Source organism: Chrysemys picta, chromosome 2 (genome assembly GCF_011386835.1).
Source record: "Chrysemys picta bellii isolate R12L10 chromosome 2, ASM1138683v2, whole genome shotgun sequence".
Lineage (NCBI taxonomy): Eukaryota > Metazoa > Chordata > Testudines > Emydidae > Chrysemys > Chrysemys picta.
The window spans coordinates 142,861,737-142,879,129 of NC_088792.1; the positions used below are offsets into that span (position 1 = coordinate 142,861,737).

Consider the following 17,393-nt stretch of genomic DNA (forward strand, 5'->3'; position numbering starts at 1 on the left):
ACAATTGGTTGTAAATGGCTCTGTTTTCTTGCAAGCCTTCCTGTGTTCCTGTGAGTCAGGCCGGGAAGAATGGAGGCTTGGGGTCTCACAGGACATGTGACCATGTTACCTGGTACTGGAATCCATCTTAAACCTTGTGCTTTTCCATTTAGAAGGAGGGATGGGGACTCAGAGAGAGAGAGAGAAAGGATTCCTGCCTTGTGCCAAAACTATAAAAGGGGGTGGAACAGAACAAAGTGGGTGGCCAGTCATGAGAATCCCCCAGTTACCATCTGAGCTGGAACTAACAAGGACTGTACCAGGGGAAAGGATCAGCCCAGACTAGGGAGCAGTCTAGTCTGTGAAAGAAGCTTATTGGAACATCTCTGATTGTGAGATATTACCTGTATCAGTTTCTTAATGTATTAGGCTTAGACTTGCATGTTTTTGCTTTATTTTGCTTGGTGACTTACTTTGTTCTGTTTGTTATTACTTGAAGCCACTTAAGTCGTACTTTATATACTTAATAACATCACTGTTGTTTATTATTAAATCCAGAGTAAGTAATTAATACCTGGTGGTGCAAACAGCTGTGCATATCTCTCTATCAGTGTTATTGAGGGCAGACAATGTATGAGTTGACCCTGTATAGGCTTTATACAGGGTAAAATGGATTTATTTGGGGTTTGGATCCCATTGGGAACAGGGCATCTGGGTGCTGGAGATAGGTAACCTGCTGAGTGGTTTTCAGTTAAAGCCTGCAGCTTTGGGGGTGTGGTTCAGACCTGGGTTTGTGTTGCAGCAGGCTAGCGTGCCTGGCTCAACAAGGCATGGTTCTGGAGTCCCAAGCCATCAGAGGTAATTTCAGCACATCAGGTGACAGTCCCAAGGGGGTCTCTGTGCCCGAACCCATCACAGGAGTCACCACCTAGGAATCCCTTCCCACATCACATGAACCTTTGTTAAGAGCAGCTCTCTCCCCCTTTATTGCTATTACTCAGTCCTTAAAGAAAGAGAAAGCACTTAACATACTCTGCTTACAGAGTTACCAGGTAAATGCCCTGTTTTAGCTCTGCCTTCACAAAAGCTACTTCTCTTACCTAACCCACCTATTAGCCCTGATGAGTTCAGGAAATTGCCTTTCCTTTTCACTATCATGAACTGCTGTGTATTTTCCACTAACCAGTCCCCTAGGAGCCCACTATTTCACACATTATATTCTACCAGAAACTTCAATTTTAAAAGATGTTTTGTTAAAGCTTGTTTTTTAAATATTTAACAATTTTGGATTTGCTTCCTTCTCTACTCTTGCTGGTGGAGCTTTATGTAAATGTTCTGTGACTTTGTTGATGTACTCTATCATTAAGATGCTATTCCAGTTTCTGTGTATTCTAGCCAAATGCTCTTTCTGATGTTAGATTAAGAGGCGTGTTTCATATTATTCCACTGGGATCGTGGTAGGAGACTTTTGTGGAATCTTCATCCAGTTCATAATGTGCTTCCCTAAGACAAAACAGTCTTTTCTTTTCTAAGATCCTAGTCCCTAATAATTCTCTCTATTTCAGGGTTTCATTTTTACAGGGACATTTTCCCCAGCATGCCTTTCTGAGGCTGGTCCTTAAAATTTGGGAGAGGAAACTAGCTGAAGCCCCAAAGTGGCCATTTTTCAAATTTGCTGTTGGTTGCATCTGGCTCTCCCAAATGGTAAGTCACTTTTATGTTTCCTTCTCATTTTACCTTTCTTGTTAAAGTACTTGAACTGTATTTCCTTGTTTAGTCTAGGATCAAGTTTTTTATTCTTTTTTTTTTCCCCTCAGTCACTTGGGTTTAGCTGAGAAAGGACCTCAGCATTTGCCCCATAATGAATAAGTCCTTACTGACTTTACTGAGTGTATTAGTGTGAGTAAGGATTAATCTAGTAAGGTTTTCTGGGTTTGGATCCTTGAAGAGCAGAAGTAGCTCCCATACAGTAAGAGGGAGTGAAACATGTATGTAGCCCCATTATAGTATAGAGACCCTATCCTGTAACTCTTACGTACATCAAAAAAAAAAAAAAAAAAAAGCCTCATTCATGTAAGTAGCCAGTGGGAGTCATCAAGAGACTAATGATTCAAGTAGTAAGATGTGGCTTTATGGCTGTTGCTGACCATCTGGCTCTGAACAAAGGGGGCATTTTCATACTTAATTCTGTAAAAGCAGAAATGTACATATCTGTAGATGGAATGAAGTTGATTCTCTAATTAATTAAATCTGACTTTTTTGAATTAGCTACATTGTTTCCAAGACAACATAAAGTACACTTTTAATTAACCTGAGTTGGTTAAATATTAATAAAATGAAATAGTCCTCCATACATTTCCTACTTCTACCCTCTTACATGTATATGTAGATCTCAGAGGCCATGTTTTCAACAATTGTTTAAAAATGTCTAGGTATATTTCTGTATCTAATCTCTATATAGTACTACTTCATTTTAAAATTATTTTAAAATATTAAATGTAATACAATGAAAGAGAAATATGTTTCATTTAAAATGTTTGGTTTCATTCAGTTTCTGTTCTTCATCCACAACAATGTCTTTATTAAAACAACGACTTTGCATAAAAGGAGAGAAATAGGCATTTGAATAGATGGGTTTAATAAAAGTTCTGCAATATATTTGCTACAAATAGTTAAACACTACTACTATAGTAGCACCAAAATATGACTTAGAATAAAAAACTTCCAAATGGCTTGCGCTCACAATGAAGTGTTAGATTAAAGATATAGGTTATAATGTAATCTATATACTGTAAATAGATCAAAAGAATACATACACTGCAACATCAATAATCACTGTCCTTCCAGACTAATAAAACTACAAGTACATACTGTAGTGCGAGTGCAGTGGGGTCAGCACTATGGGTTTACATAATGCCACTACCAGTTGAGCTACAGTCTGTGGTTTGTTCCAAAACATAATGTAGAAGTAAATGATCTAAAATGTTCACCCAAACCAGTTATTAAAGCTTTAAATTTTCACAAGCTTCTTTTAAGGCTCTTTGTCTGCATAAGATCTAGAGGGAGGGATTTCTAACCTTTCATTCTCTGCTGTGGGCTATTGTCTCCCAATAACCCAGAGAAAAGTTGACAGAAGTTTTCATAAAGGCAGATGTCTAAGGGCAAAGCATTCATGTAAGTAGGTATTCAGTTAAAAAGTCAAATGAATTAAATGTATTTTTAGTAACCTACAAAAAGTGTGACAATACTTGCCATTTGAATTAAAGTAGTAAAGCTTCAGATTGTATGAAAGCTAGTGAAGGAGAAGCATCAAAAGGTTTAGAATTTGGTTCAACTATTCATTCAAACATTTGGATGTGTGTCTGATGCTTCCCCATTCGCAGACCTTTTTGGTCAGGCAATTAGGGTAGAAATATCATGAGATTAGATTCTCTTGTGAGACTTCCAGATCTTCTTGATTTGTGGCCATCCAGAATTACTGCAAAAAACAGCCATTTTCAGGGCATGTGGTTAAATTAGCTTTCAGTACCAGAAAGTGTAAAAGCACATGGAAATGATGAGAAGCATAACATGATTTAACCAAAAGACAGACTCAGTTTCTCTGGTATAGTGAAATGTATAGTGGAGTTAGAGGAGCTGATTTTCCATTCTGCCCCTTCACAGTACTCTGACAGCCTAAAGGGCCAAAAATTGCCCCTAATCACACCTACCTGTGTGTGTGGCCCTTCACCAGCTCGCAGCATGTCAGAAGAGGCTATGCTGCACTTCTGCTATTGTCTGAGGCCTGGTCTACACTAGGCGTTTATGTCGAAGTTAGCGCCGTTAAATCGAATTAACCCTGCACCCGTCCACACTGCGATGCTATTTAGTTCGACATAGAGGTCTCTTTAATTCGACTTCTGTACTCCTCCCCGACGAGGGGAGTAGCGCTAAATTCGACATGGCCATGTCGAATTAGGCTAGGTGTGGATGGAAATCGACGCTAATAGCTCCGGGAGCTATCCCACAGTGCACCACTCTGTTGACGCTCTGGACAGCAGTGCGAGCTCGGATGCTCTGACCAGCCACACAGGAAAAGCCCCGGGAAAATTTGAATTTGAATTCCTTTTCCTGTCTGGCCAGTTTGAATCTCATTTCCTGTCTGGACATCGTGGCGAGCACAGCAGCACTGGCAACGATGCAGAGCTCTCCAGCAGTGATGGCCATGCAGTCTGTGAATAGAAAGAGAGCCCCAGCATGGACTGATCGTGAAGTCTTGGATCTCATCGCTGTGTGGGGCGATGAGTCCGTGCTTTCCGAGCTGCGATCCAAAAGAAGGAATGCAAAGATCTACGAGAAGATCTCTAAAGACATGGCAGAGAGAGGATACAGCCGGGATGCAACGCAGTGCCGCGTGAAAATCAAGGAGCTGAGACAAGGCTACCAGAAGACCAAAGAGGCAAACGGACGCTCCGGATCCCATCCCCAGACATCCCGTTTCTACGAGGCACTGCATTCCATCCTCGGTGCTGCCGCCACCACTACCCCACCAGTGACCGTGGACTCTGAGGATGGGATACTGTCCACGGCCGGTTCCTCAGACATGTTAGGGGACGGGGAAGATGAGGAAGGAGATGAGGAGGGCGAGGCAGTTGGCAGCTCTCACAACGCTGATTTCCCCGACAGCCAGGATCTCTTCATCACCCTTACAGAGATCCCCTACGAAGCGTCCCCAGCCATTACCCCGGACACAGAATCTGGTGAAGGATCAGCCAGTAAGTGTTGTAAACATCTAAACATTTATTTTTAACAAAACAGGAATATTAACAATTAAAAGAATGGGTTGTTCATGATTAGTGTGCCCTAGGCGCTTAACGGTTTAGTAAGGGGCAGTGCAAGTTTTGAAAAGAAATCTAGCAATGTCCGGTTTTCAGTGATTGTCCTGCACAAGCCGCTCTACTGTGTATTCCCTGCTACTGCAGCTACAGTAAAATGCGGTCTATATGTGCGGGGATAGAGCAGTAATCCTCCTGGGACATCTCGATGAAGCTCTCCTGGAGGTAACTTGAAAGCCGTTGCATGAGGTTCTTGGGGAGAGCGGCCTTATTGGGTCCTCCGAAGTACGACACGTTGCCGCGCCACGAGATTATCAGGTACTCGGGGATCATTGCTCTGCACAGCAGGGCGGCATACGGCCCTGGTCTTTGGAGGCTTTCCCGGAGCATTCTCTCTTTGTCGCTCTCGGAGATCCTCATCAGGGTGATGTCGGCCATGGTGACCTGCTTTTAATTAGGTAGGGGAATGTTAGTGTTGGGACTGCTTTCCCGTTCCTTTACAGAACTGTAACCGCTGGTTTGCAGCCACGCGGTGGAGGCGGGAGAGGGGCAGCCGAAAGGGATCGTTCCCGGGGACAGCCGCGAGGGGGTGGGACAGGGGCAGAGTTCCCGCTTGCCGGATTGCTGGCAGCAGGGACTGACATTGATTTAAATGTGAAATGAGGCCAGTGGTAATATAAAAGTTTTAAACTGCCACAAGTGTACGGCTTACCATGTCTGCCTGCAACAGAAATTCCGTTGTGCTGCCTCGCTTCTCAAATGTGCTGTTCAAGACCCCAGGCACAGAATGCGAAGGCCGAGAATTCGACCTTGTGCTGAGTGCGCATGTGAAAGGTGCTGTGCATGGTCTTGTTCACAGAGAAAGACTATGTTCTTTGTTCACAACTACATTTATCTTTCAGAGGAATTCACTCCCTTTTTCCCATTTCCACAGCCCCGTCTGCGACTGTCTCACAACCTAGCCTGGAATCACACTCCCAGAGGCTAGCGCGGATTAGGCGTAGGAAGAAGAGGACACGGGAGGACATGTTCTCTGAGCTTATGGCCTCTTCCCAAGCCCAGGCAGCACAGCAGACCCAGTGGCGGGAGAACTTGACCCGAATGCACCAAGCCAACATGGATCGGGAGGAGAGGTGGCGTCAGGAAGACCAGCAGGCGACTCTAACGCTGCTTGGACTACTGAGGGAGCAAACGGACACACTCCGGCGCCTTGTGGATGTTCTGCAGGAACGGAGGCAGGAGGACAGAGCCCCGCTGCAGTCCATCTCTAACCGCCCTCCCCCGCCACCAAGTCCCATACCCACCTCACCCAAAGTGCAAAGAAGGAGAGGCGGCAGAGTCCCTGCTAACTCTCACTCCACCCCTGCAGAGAGCTCTAGTAGCAGAAGGCTCTCATTTCCCAAAATTTGAAAAGTTCTTTCCTTCCCGCCTGACACAAGCCCACGTCCAAGTTTCACCTCCCAATGCCATGTGTAGTTGATAATAAAAAATTCGTTTCTGTTAACTACTGTTTCAATCATGTTCTTTTGGAGGAGGAGGGGAAAGGGGGTTGGAAATTGGACAGGACAGTCTCCTTTGGCAGGGTACATAGTCGGGGGCAGGCACAGCAGCAGGGCACATACACAGTGCAGTGATGCAGTGAATAGTTGCCCCGGTTAGTCTGGGAGGTTGTTTTGATGTAATGTTGGGGGGGGTGGGTTGCTCTGTGACTTTGTGGCGGGGGAGGGCAGTTACAGATCTTAAGCGCCGGTCCTTAGACAGGATCACAGAGCCACACAGCATGGGATCTGTAACCGTCCTCCCCCTGCCACAAAGTCAAATAGACCTCCCATACACACAGTCCCGATCAGGAGGGGTGACAGGCTCCGTTGAAACAAGCATCCCACCGCAGCGGAGCCTGTCAATCCTTGAGTTTAGAAGCTGCATTCGCATCACAACACTAGACCCGCCCCGCACCACAGTCTGCGTCCCAGTTTTAAAAAATTCCCGCGAAAACAGTATTAAAGAAAACGGTGTGCTTTAACAAAGTAGAACTATTTTTATTTCGACACGTGTGTTGGAGGGGGGGTGAAGGGGGTATGTAACTGGATAGGATAGTCAACATTACCTGGGTAAAGAAACGGGGGCAGGTTTAGCTTCTCAGTACACAAACTATAAAATCACAGGTTACCCTGCTCACTCAGGAACTTTGCTTTCAAAGCCTCCCGGATGCACAGCGCTTCCCGCTGGTCTCTTCTAATCGCCCGGCTGTCTGGCTGTGAGTAATCACCAGCCAGGCTATTTTCCTCAACCTCCCACCCCGCCATAAAGGTCTCCCCCTTGCTCTCACAGAGATTGTGGAGCACACAGCAAGCTGCTATAACAATGGGGATATTGGTTTCGCTGAGATCACAGCGAGTCAGTAAGCTTCTCCATCTCCCCTTGAGACGGCCAAAAGCACACTCCACCACCATTCTGCACTTGCTCAGCCGGTAGTTGAAGAGTTCTTTTTCAGTGTCCAGGGCGCCAGTATAGGGCTTCATGAGCCAGGGCATTAGCGGGTAGGCTGGGTCCCCGAGGATGACTATAGGCATCTCCACATCCCCAACAGTTATTTTGCGGTCCGGGAAGTAAATACCTTGTTGCAGCCGTCTAAACAGACCAGAGTTCCTGAAAACACGAGCGTCATGAACCTTGCCCGGCCATCCCACGTAGATGTTGGTAAAACGTCCCCTGTGGTCCACCAGTGCTTGCAGCACCATGGAAAAGTATCCCTTTCGGTTAATGTACTGGGTGGCCTGGTGGTCCGGTGCCAGGATAGGGATGTGAGTTCCATCTATGGCCCCACCGCAGTTTGGGAATCCCATCGCTGCGAAGCCATCTATGATCGCCTCCACGTTTCCCAGGGTCACTACCTTTGGCAGCAGTACATCAACGATTGCCTTCGCTACTTGCATCACAACAACCCCCACGGTAGATTTGCCCACCCCAAACTGGTTCGCGACTGACCGGTAGCTGTCTGGCGTTGCAAGCTTCCACAGGGCTATGGCCACTCGCTTCTGTACACTCAGTGCAGCTCGCAACCGGGTGTCACTGCGCTTCAGGGCAGGGGACAGCAACTCACAAAGTTCCAGGAAAGTTCCCTTCCGCATGCGAAAGTTTCGCAGCCACTGGGATTCATCCCAGACCTGCAGCACTATGCGGTCCCACCACTCAGTGCTTGTCTCCCGTGCCCAGAATCGCCGTTCCACGGCATCAACATGACCCATTGCCACTGTGATGTCCTCGGCGCTGGGTCGCCTGCTTTCTGACAGGTCTGTGCTACTCTCAGACTTCAGGACATCACCGCGGTGCCGTAGCCTCCTTGCCTGACTTTTCTGCATCTGCCTCAGGGAAACCTTTATGATAAGCTGCGAGACGTTGAGAGCGGCCACAACTGCAGCGATGGTCGCAGCGGGCTCCATGCTCGGAGTACAGTGGCGTCCGCGCTGTCAATGACTGGAAAAGCGCGCGAACTGTTTTCCCGCCGGCGCTTTCAGGGAGGGAGGGCGGGAGTGATGGACGGATGACGACAGTTTCCCAAAAGCACCCTCGACTCATTTTGTTACCCAGAAGGCATTGCCGGCTACACCCAGAATTCCAATGGGCAGAGGGGACTGCGGGAACTGTGGGATAGCTGACCACAGTGCACCGCTTCGAATGTCGACGCTATCACCGTTAGTGTGGACGCACAAAGTCGAATTACTGTCCTTAGTGTGGACACACACGTTCGACTTTGCAATATCGATTACAAAAATTCGATGCAAGTAAAATCGAACTACTCCCGTAGTGTAGACAAGGCCTGAGTCTCATGGCCTTGGGAAGCCAGGTATAATTTAGAGTAACCATGAGGCCACGCAGACCCCCAATAGCCCCAGAATATGAGGAGTAAAATGTGACTCCAAGCAGTCTTTATCATCTTTCCCCCATTCCTATGCTGAGCACAGGGAAAAGAGAACAAGAATCAAGGTCAAGATTTGCAGCTACCTTCCATTAAAAAATCCCGATTTAGTAGCACTATAATGTTGGCTTGAAAAATACATTGGTCCTGGAAATGGGTTCATTTACTCCTAAAGGAAAAGGACAATATTTCTGTCAAGTTGAAAGAAAATTTATTTTTTTAAGCTACAGACTATGCAATAATTACTCTAATTTGAAATGTCAACTTGTGCCTGAGATTTCTGTTTCCCACTTGTTCAAATCAGCTTATTACTTCACCTTCAAAATGCTGACAATGTTAAATCTCCTTACAAACTTGTGTGCAGGGACTATTAGAATAAAAAAGGTTGTAATCAAAGTTACTAGTGACTTTTTTTGTTGTGGAGAGTTTTTGGATTAATTCTTCTTCCTGATATTTTACAGTTCTTTTATTTAGGAGCCTATACTGATTTAGGAAGCTGATGTTTAGGCATCCAGGTTTGAAATTTTTTTAGCCAATGTGTTTATGATGTGGGAAGTAAATGACCTGTTACTTCCTTAATTAATGGCTTTCTGTTATTTTGAAGTGCTTGGAATTTTGTAAGTGATATGAGGGATAACTACTCATTGTCACCTGAGCAACCTTAATTTCTTTTTAAATCATTTGTGTGTGTGTGTGTGTGTGTGTGTTAAATCTTTATAAGGCTTTGTTGTTTTATGTATACTGAAACTTTAAATCTCCGAGATTTGCTGTCTGCAGAGACAGGCAACCACTTTTGCCTCAGAGAAGATAGGACACAGTATATGTATGTGTGTGTCTGTCCTTAGAAACCTCTCATCCTCCACCTTCCTAAGACTACAGACACAGATAGAGGACTTGAATTCCTTGTTTATAAAATGGCTGGTCTCACACCAAAATGACCTGCATTAAAAATTGTTTTTAGTCAGCCTATGCCTAAATATGTAAGCAGGAACAGAGCTGTTTGTTAATGGTATCCTCTACTAGCTATGAAAAGCCTAAAAGGAGAACTGGGAGTCAGTCCGTCTGCTCTTCATGCAGAATAAGAGCCTGAGAAGGCAGATTCTTGTTGTGTGTTTAGTACAATACCTTAAAGGAAAATGCACTGTATGCTTCTGACATTCTGAGTTTATTTAAAAAAAAAAAAAAGAGGAGTTCTTGTGGCACGTTAGAGACTAACACATTTATTTGGGCATAAGCTTTTGTGGGCTAAAACCCACTTCATCGGATGCATGCAGTGGAAAATACAGTAGGAAGATATATATATATATACACAGAACATGAAGAAATGGGTGTTGCCATACCAACTCTAATGAGACTTAAGTTTCTGGTCTCTAGCTGTTGTGTGCTATCAAAGAATGAATTCTACTCACCCACAGTGACATTGAGGTTGTAAAGGTAAATATCTACCAAGATGCATACTATCAAAATTCCCCCATTCCCAAACTTAAGTCACTACATCCATTACAAAAGTGTTTGTCATGTCACACTAATGGCTGTTTGATTAGCAGCAAATTGAAATTGTCTGGCTGAATTGTCAATGGCACCACTTTTGACCTGGATCAGCGTTATTGCCAGGGTGATAGACAAAGGGGATGCAACGTAGCAGCTGTAGCTTTAGAGTTTGAAGAATTAGGGGAAGGCATAAGAGCACATTTTGTTTTTCCAACTCTCCAATAGTTTTATTGCAATGTGGCATGGAGCCAGAATAATCAGTTAAAGGGCTGTCACCATTTTGGGATGCAGCATGCTAAATCTGACAGGAGTCATTAAGAATTAAACAGCTAGTCTGGTTGCCTTGATTCTCCTATGAGGCTTTTTTATTTGAACTGCTGTGCAAGAAACAATGCAATTAAAGATGCAAATGTTCTCATGCTCTTCATTCAATGAATCATCCTGAGTGATGATACAGTATGTTACTGAAAAGAAGGCAACAAGAAAAAGGACAATATATTTATAAATAAAACATGTAGGAAGTGACAGCTTGTCTTCTCCAAACACAAAATATTCTATTTCATCAGAAATAAAAATAAATATCTTTAAGACAACAGGCTTTCCAAGAAAAAAATAATTCATTCCTCCATTCCTAAGACATTAGTTTTTATTTTATTTTCCCTTTCAGCTAATGTCTATCCTGTATTTCTAAAGCAGATTTTATGGTGACATTTATTTAGTTCAAGGGCAAGGACGTAATTTGTATTCAATCTGCATTCTAAAAGAACTATATGTATTTATTTGCATAATACAAAAGCACAACAAACAAAGCCTAAATGCTATTATAAACAAAATAAGGTGGTGCATCTATTAGTAATGGGTGAACACAGCACCAAAGGAAGTGCATACATTTTATAGAGTGGGGATTGCTAGATACTTGAATGTAGCTGAATATAATGACATAGGGTAATTTCCCTGGAAACCATGTCGCAATATTCCTTTGTAGCCAACAACATCACTGGGATTCTGGAGCTGAGAAGGCACTCAGTTCTTCTATGCCTTTCTGTCGCACCTTGGGGGGGTCTCCTTTAGGAAGCCCCTTCAATTCCATATATTAGAAAGTCCACATCAGAGAATCCTCTTTCCTGTGAACCTTAGGAGATCGTAGGCTGAGGAAGACACTTTGCACTATCACCTGCTATGGAGCTTCAAAGGGACATCATATCCATGCTTTCCACTTTTTACATTTAAGGAGTTTTCCTAATGATTTTGTAAACACTTTGATATCTCATCAAGTCCATAGGGGTCTTTCGCACAGTCCCTGTGCTTATAAGTTGCATGGGAGACCATCTTTAATCCCTTCACAATATACAAGATGCATGAATGTAATTATAGTATTATAACACTGAGATTTTTCTATTCATTATTTTAATTGTAGCTTACCACACTTCCATTTGTTTTTTGTTTTTCCTTTCTTCATTTTCTGAACTCTACTTCCTCTCTTGTATATCTTATGTATCTCAACCTCTTTTCTTCATAGTTCTTCTCTTTTTCATTCTTTTGCTTTCTCTCCACATCTCTTTGCCTCACATTCATTACATTGACCTATTTTCTTCTCCTCAATCTCTCTCTGTCATCTTGCCATTCCAACCATCACTCCCTCCTTCCCAAATGTCATTGGCCTATTATTTCTACCAGTACTTCATTTTTAAAAATGATCTCATCGGTCTCTCTTAGGACACCAGATCTATTCACCCCTCACCCAATTCATGCACTCATCTACTCTAGATATGCCTTACATATTTATCTGCATAATCACTTGCCATTCAATATCAGACATGCTCTCCCAGTCACCCACCCACTGTTACCTGGGGGAGTGTCCAGAGACCCAAGGAGAGTCACCTTCATTAAGCTGGTGCTGAGAAGAACCAAAATCCTGAAAGGGAAGATAATACAGTGTAGGCCTTTTGACAAAGGGGTGCATTTCCTGCAGGCAACAGGAGTCCAGGCTGGACTCAAACTGTTTTTGTCCCAGTCTAAACCAATGGGAAGCTGAAAGGGAAAATATTTCAGAAGGGGAGACATTTTTCATAACACTTAAGCCTAAAAGTTAGATACTAACAGGAATAGGTAAACAACACAGCCCTCACTGAAATCAACACTCTTGCACAAGTGTAACTCAGAGTGTGCCCTACAGGCCAAATTCTACCCTGGGATGTATGTCCCTCATGTTGACGTCAGTATAGTCAGTCCTTTCTTCCAAAATAGCCGTTATTTTTTTTTTTTTCAAAACTTAAATGATATTAGAGTTCCTTTATGCAATGTGAACTGATTGGTTTATTCCCATCCACTTCTAAACCAGAGTAACTTGCCATGTTTGCCCGACAAGGTAAATCATAAGGCACTGGCAGCATCAGCGGGAATTACAAGCTTTTAAGGGCTCAGGATCTTAGAACTGTATAAAAAACTTCTATGTTCTGTTTTGTGAAAATTACAGACAGACACAACTGAGAATTTTCACTGAAAAATGCTCATTCATAGATTCCATCCTCCTATATAAAAGAGGCCACAAAAACTCCCCAGAATAATTTGTAGAGCATATTTTTAAACAAAACATCCAATCTTGATTTTAAAAATTGCTAGTGAATTTTCCAAAGCCCTTAATCAAAGAAGGCTCTTAAGGGCAAGTTGCACTTGCTTGCTGTTTAAAACCCCAGGTATTCCTTTCACAGGCTAGAAATCCCTCTAGGCTGGGTCCAGCCCTTCTACCCAGTTCAGTCCTTGTTTCTCAGGTGTTTCCAAGAGTCTCCTTTGGGCAGGGAGTCAGTGAAGAACCATGATGATGTCACTCCCCTGCCTTAAATAGCTTTTGCATATGGCCGAAACCCTTTGTCTCCCAGTTTAGTTCCCACACTTTTCAGTGGAAAAACCTAGTCACATGTCCCTGTAGGGCTATAGCAGCAATGACTCGGAGGCTGTTTGTAACATCCTCAGGAATGCTCTGGGGTGGGAGATTAGCATCTTCTAAGACATATTGTTCTCCCTAATGGTCCTTCCCAGCCAGCCATCTAGACTGATTGCATTCTACCTAGTAGGCGTTCCCCAGTTGTAAACACATTTGTAATAGATGCATAGACAATATTACTAACTTCAGATACCAAAATGATACATGCATACAAATAGGATAATCCTATTCAGTGAATCATAACCTTTTAAATGATATCTTATATGACCTATCTTGCATAAAATACATATGATCATAATATTACTATGAACAATATTGGGTGTAGTGTCACAGACAGTTCTTCCCCAAACACCTTACAATTTAAGTATAAGATGAGGGAGAATGGATGGGCTCAAGAAATGACAGAGGGTGGAACACAAGGTAACAGAGATGATTGGGATCTATATGATAAGAACAAATCACAATATACCAGCTGCCTAATCTTTATTGATTTTTTTTGTAGGTATTGTAGCAGAGATGAGTTTTAAGGAGTGAGTTTAAAGAGGACAATGAGGTGGATTTGCAGATTTTTACAGATCTCTCTTTCCATGCATAAGGGGAGATATGGGAGAAAGTGCAAAGGTGCTTCCTTGAAAATTGGCAATTAGGCAATGAAGGCTGAGGCTGGTGATGAGGTGGACATTGACATTTCAATACCATATATATGCTGATAGTTATGATGTGTATAAGCCATGAAGGGCTTCAAAGGTGAAGATGTGGTTTATGCTGAAGGTTTGTCTGACAATATCTTTCTGCCATCAGCATAAAATGGTGTGAAGTATTCAAAAAATAACTGTTATAACAAAAAACACTCCTTTAGAGATTGACTTTATGCTATTTTGAGAACAGGAAGTGTTGGCATTTTTGGTAAAGTGGTCAAAACCATCAGTTATTTCAATAGATATATGTTAGATGATATATCACATTCTCTCTTGCCTTCTAAATAGTTTTACTGAGACTTGTTTGACTTAGGAACACAACACAAATCCACTTATTTGGTTCCCATGATCTTGAGTTTAATTATCTTAAACAAGGGGAGCTAAGTGGTATTAAGCTAATTAAGTATTTATTCAGTCCACCCCATTAATCTATACCACCTTGTGAGAAAAGTCTAAAGCATATGCAATTAAGTAGGACATTTACTAATCTATTGATTGCTTTAGAAGGCTTACAGAGTATGCCAGCTTTTGAAGACACTGGTTCTGAGTGCATTGTGAAAGGGCATCACTTTATTTGAAGAAATGGTTACATAAATGAATGTTACTGAATTTATATTCTATGAAAAGAACAAAAACTTTTTACATGCAAGATGCAGAGGGACATTTTTCTTGAATATATGGCTGTTAGAACAAAGCCTCTGTGATATTTCTAATGCCTTGATCTTACAATGCATGGAAATAGGCAGGAGACCTCAAGAATTAAGCATCGCTTTTTCATCTTCAGCTGAATCCTCACTTCTGCATGAAGGTGTTATTTGTATGTGTCCTGCTGAGGACAAGAAAAAGCTACATACGCATAGGATGTGCATGGAGAGGTTATCTGTCTGCAAGCAGACATTGATATTTCAATTGCTTTTGTTTACCTTGGTTTTGTAGTGAGATCTATAAAATATACCTTCTCGTCAAAAAAAGGAACATAAAAGTGAGAAAGAAGGCAAAATATTAAACCATGAGAGGAAAGCTGTCTTCCTTTGAAGGTTATCAAGACAGGAATTTCAGGAGCTCTGTAGCTTCCAGTTTTAAAGGACAGTAATTAATGATAAGGGAGGGGGGGGAACAAATATTACAAAAGAGTGATGTTAGATGGCTATTATAGAACACGTTTTGCTTACATTTTATGAGCATTTCTGAACAATCTGACATCTAAAGAAAAGGCACACACATTACAGAGGCACAGTTTAAAAACTCCATAGTTAAAGTGTTGATTTCCTTTCCATCAAACACCCAGTGTCAAACTCCTAGCCCCAACTTCCTTCAAATTAAGAAAACAAACCAACAACAAAAACCAAAAAAAGCCACCCCCTCTTTTCCTCCTGAAATTGAACATTGCGGTCTATCATCAGAGGAGGAATTTGGAGATTATGAGAGAGGGAGAGTGTGAGAAGGTGTTTCTAACTTTTTGAAAAGACTTCTGAATAGGGATGGGGATGAGGACAGTGAAGTATTGAAACTATGGATGAGGTATGGGGTAACATTTTCCTAAGTGACTTACAAGCCTATGGCAAAATTTCAAAGTTGTCAGTGGGACTTAGGCTCCTAAGTACATTTGAAAATCTTATCCAGGACTGCTTAGTGTATAAAGAATACTGGTGGATCTCAGACTGTAGACTTAGATAAGAGGTAAGAGTGAAGATTCTTTGTGGAACTTTATCTAATTTTGAATTTCCTGACTTTATTTTTATTTATCTTTGAATTTCTAGGCTTTCAAAGTTAAAAAATACCTCCTTGTATTCTAATAATGCAGAGGTTTTTTTTAAGCGCAAAAGCCTAGAAATATATATTTATTTATTTATTGCAGGCCCAGTAATATACATTCAGAAAGTCTGAACCAATCTAGAAAAAAATGTATGTTTCTCTGAGTAAGTCTGGGATGTTTGGAAAATCTATACATAAAATATATAAATGAAGTAAATACATAAAGTAAGTTGTAGTCAATAGAATACAGGTTTTAACCTCACTGCTGACTGAAAGAGGCTGTAACCCTCCATATGACTGAGTTTTATACCATGCATATGATACATTGGGGTAACAGTGGGTATGGTAATGTGATTATTATGGATATACAGTTATTTTTTGTATCCTCAGTTGTGATCACTCCCTTTGTTTTGACATTCTTGAATATCCATTTTAACCTGATTCCAGCAGATCGATGGGAAAATTAATTTTGTAAGTCTTTGCTGCTCAGTTCTTAGATTTCCCAGCCCAACTACAATACTGCAGGGTGTACATTCCAAACAGGCAGTCAGGAAAATAAAATATTAAAATTACCATTGCTCACCCCAGAGAATACTTGCCATGTAGTCACAAGAGAAATATTTTTCACAATTACAGATGGTTACAGTAGCAAATAATACTGAAGGTAGTTTATAATATCCTGATAAACGCCATGCTTGCTTGCTTGAGCTTTGGGTATTTTTCATATTACAGTCTCATACTTAGTCTGTAGCTGTAGTCTGCTTGAATTTCCCCATCAACAAATAAGAGCCCCGTCATTCTTCCCCTTGACCTCAGTGAAATCAAGCTTAGATTAAAAAGCCCTACAATTGCTCTCATTTATGTGAGACTGTTGAACAACATTCACAATTTGTTAATATAGATTTTATTAAGCATGACAGTAAACTACGTCCTATTGCTACAGTTGAGAATCCCTCCGAGACCTTTCCACTCAACTTATCCAGAACACCTTGTACAATTCGGGTAGAACACTTCATCCAGTTCTCTGGGATCCAACAAATTCAGTTCACTACCAGATTGTCACTCAGGTTATTTTATTAGGCATGTAACAGCTCTTTGTCCATGCTCAGACACAGTGGGGTAAGGTACCGGGTGATATCACAATTCCAATTCACATCAAACACCACAAAGTTTATATACATAATTCCTAGCTATTAACATCTGGACTCCTTGAAAGTAAAGACCAATCACTTTGCAGATTGCATAAGGCAAGCTTATGAGTCCAGGGTGTTTCTGCCTATTTTGTCTACTATATTCATGCCCACAATAATTAGTTTAGTTAATTTCTGCCTCCATTATTTACTATAAAATATTCACAGTAGTTAGTTGTTTCAGCAATTACCTATGAGAGCACCATAGAAGTATTCCCTTGGGTACAGATTGTGAGTCAGGTTATGTCTACACTGCAATCTGAAGCGCGATTGAAGTTTAGGTAGACATACCTGGACTAGCATGAGTAAAAACAGGAGTGCAGATGTGGCAGTGTGAGCTGTACAAGTATGCTAGGGAACCTGCACCTACTCAAATTGCAAATTTCAGCTGATGCCTGTGCCCTCACAACTGCACTGCTATTTTTAGCCATACTGGCATGTGGAAAAGCTAGTAAGGGTGTGGGTACCCAAGCTGCAATTGCATCTTGGATTGCAGTTTAGACACACCCTAAGTAAATCCTTGGTTGACTGGCTGTTGTTGTTTCCATAGCACAAGTCAATTGATTACAGAAATACTTCAGAATACTAGCACATCCATTACCT

General features: G+C 42.0%; 1 protein-coding gene across 1 annotated transcript; it reads left to right on the forward strand.

Annotated features, from left to right (window-relative positions):
- The first annotated feature begins 3,758 nt into the window (after window positions 1-3,758).
- Window positions 3,759-6,297, forward strand: LOC135981511 (uncharacterized). The gene is made up of 2 exons (XM_065584270.1): window positions 3,759-4,733; window positions 5,728-6,297. Exons 1-2 carry the CDS (start codon window positions 4,157-4,159, stop codon window positions 6,201-6,203), a joined length of 1,053 nt encoding a protein of 350 aa, XP_065440342.1. The 5' UTR covers window positions 3,759-4,156; the 3' UTR covers window positions 6,204-6,297.
- The last annotated feature ends 11,096 nt before the right edge of the window (window positions 6,298-17,393 follow it).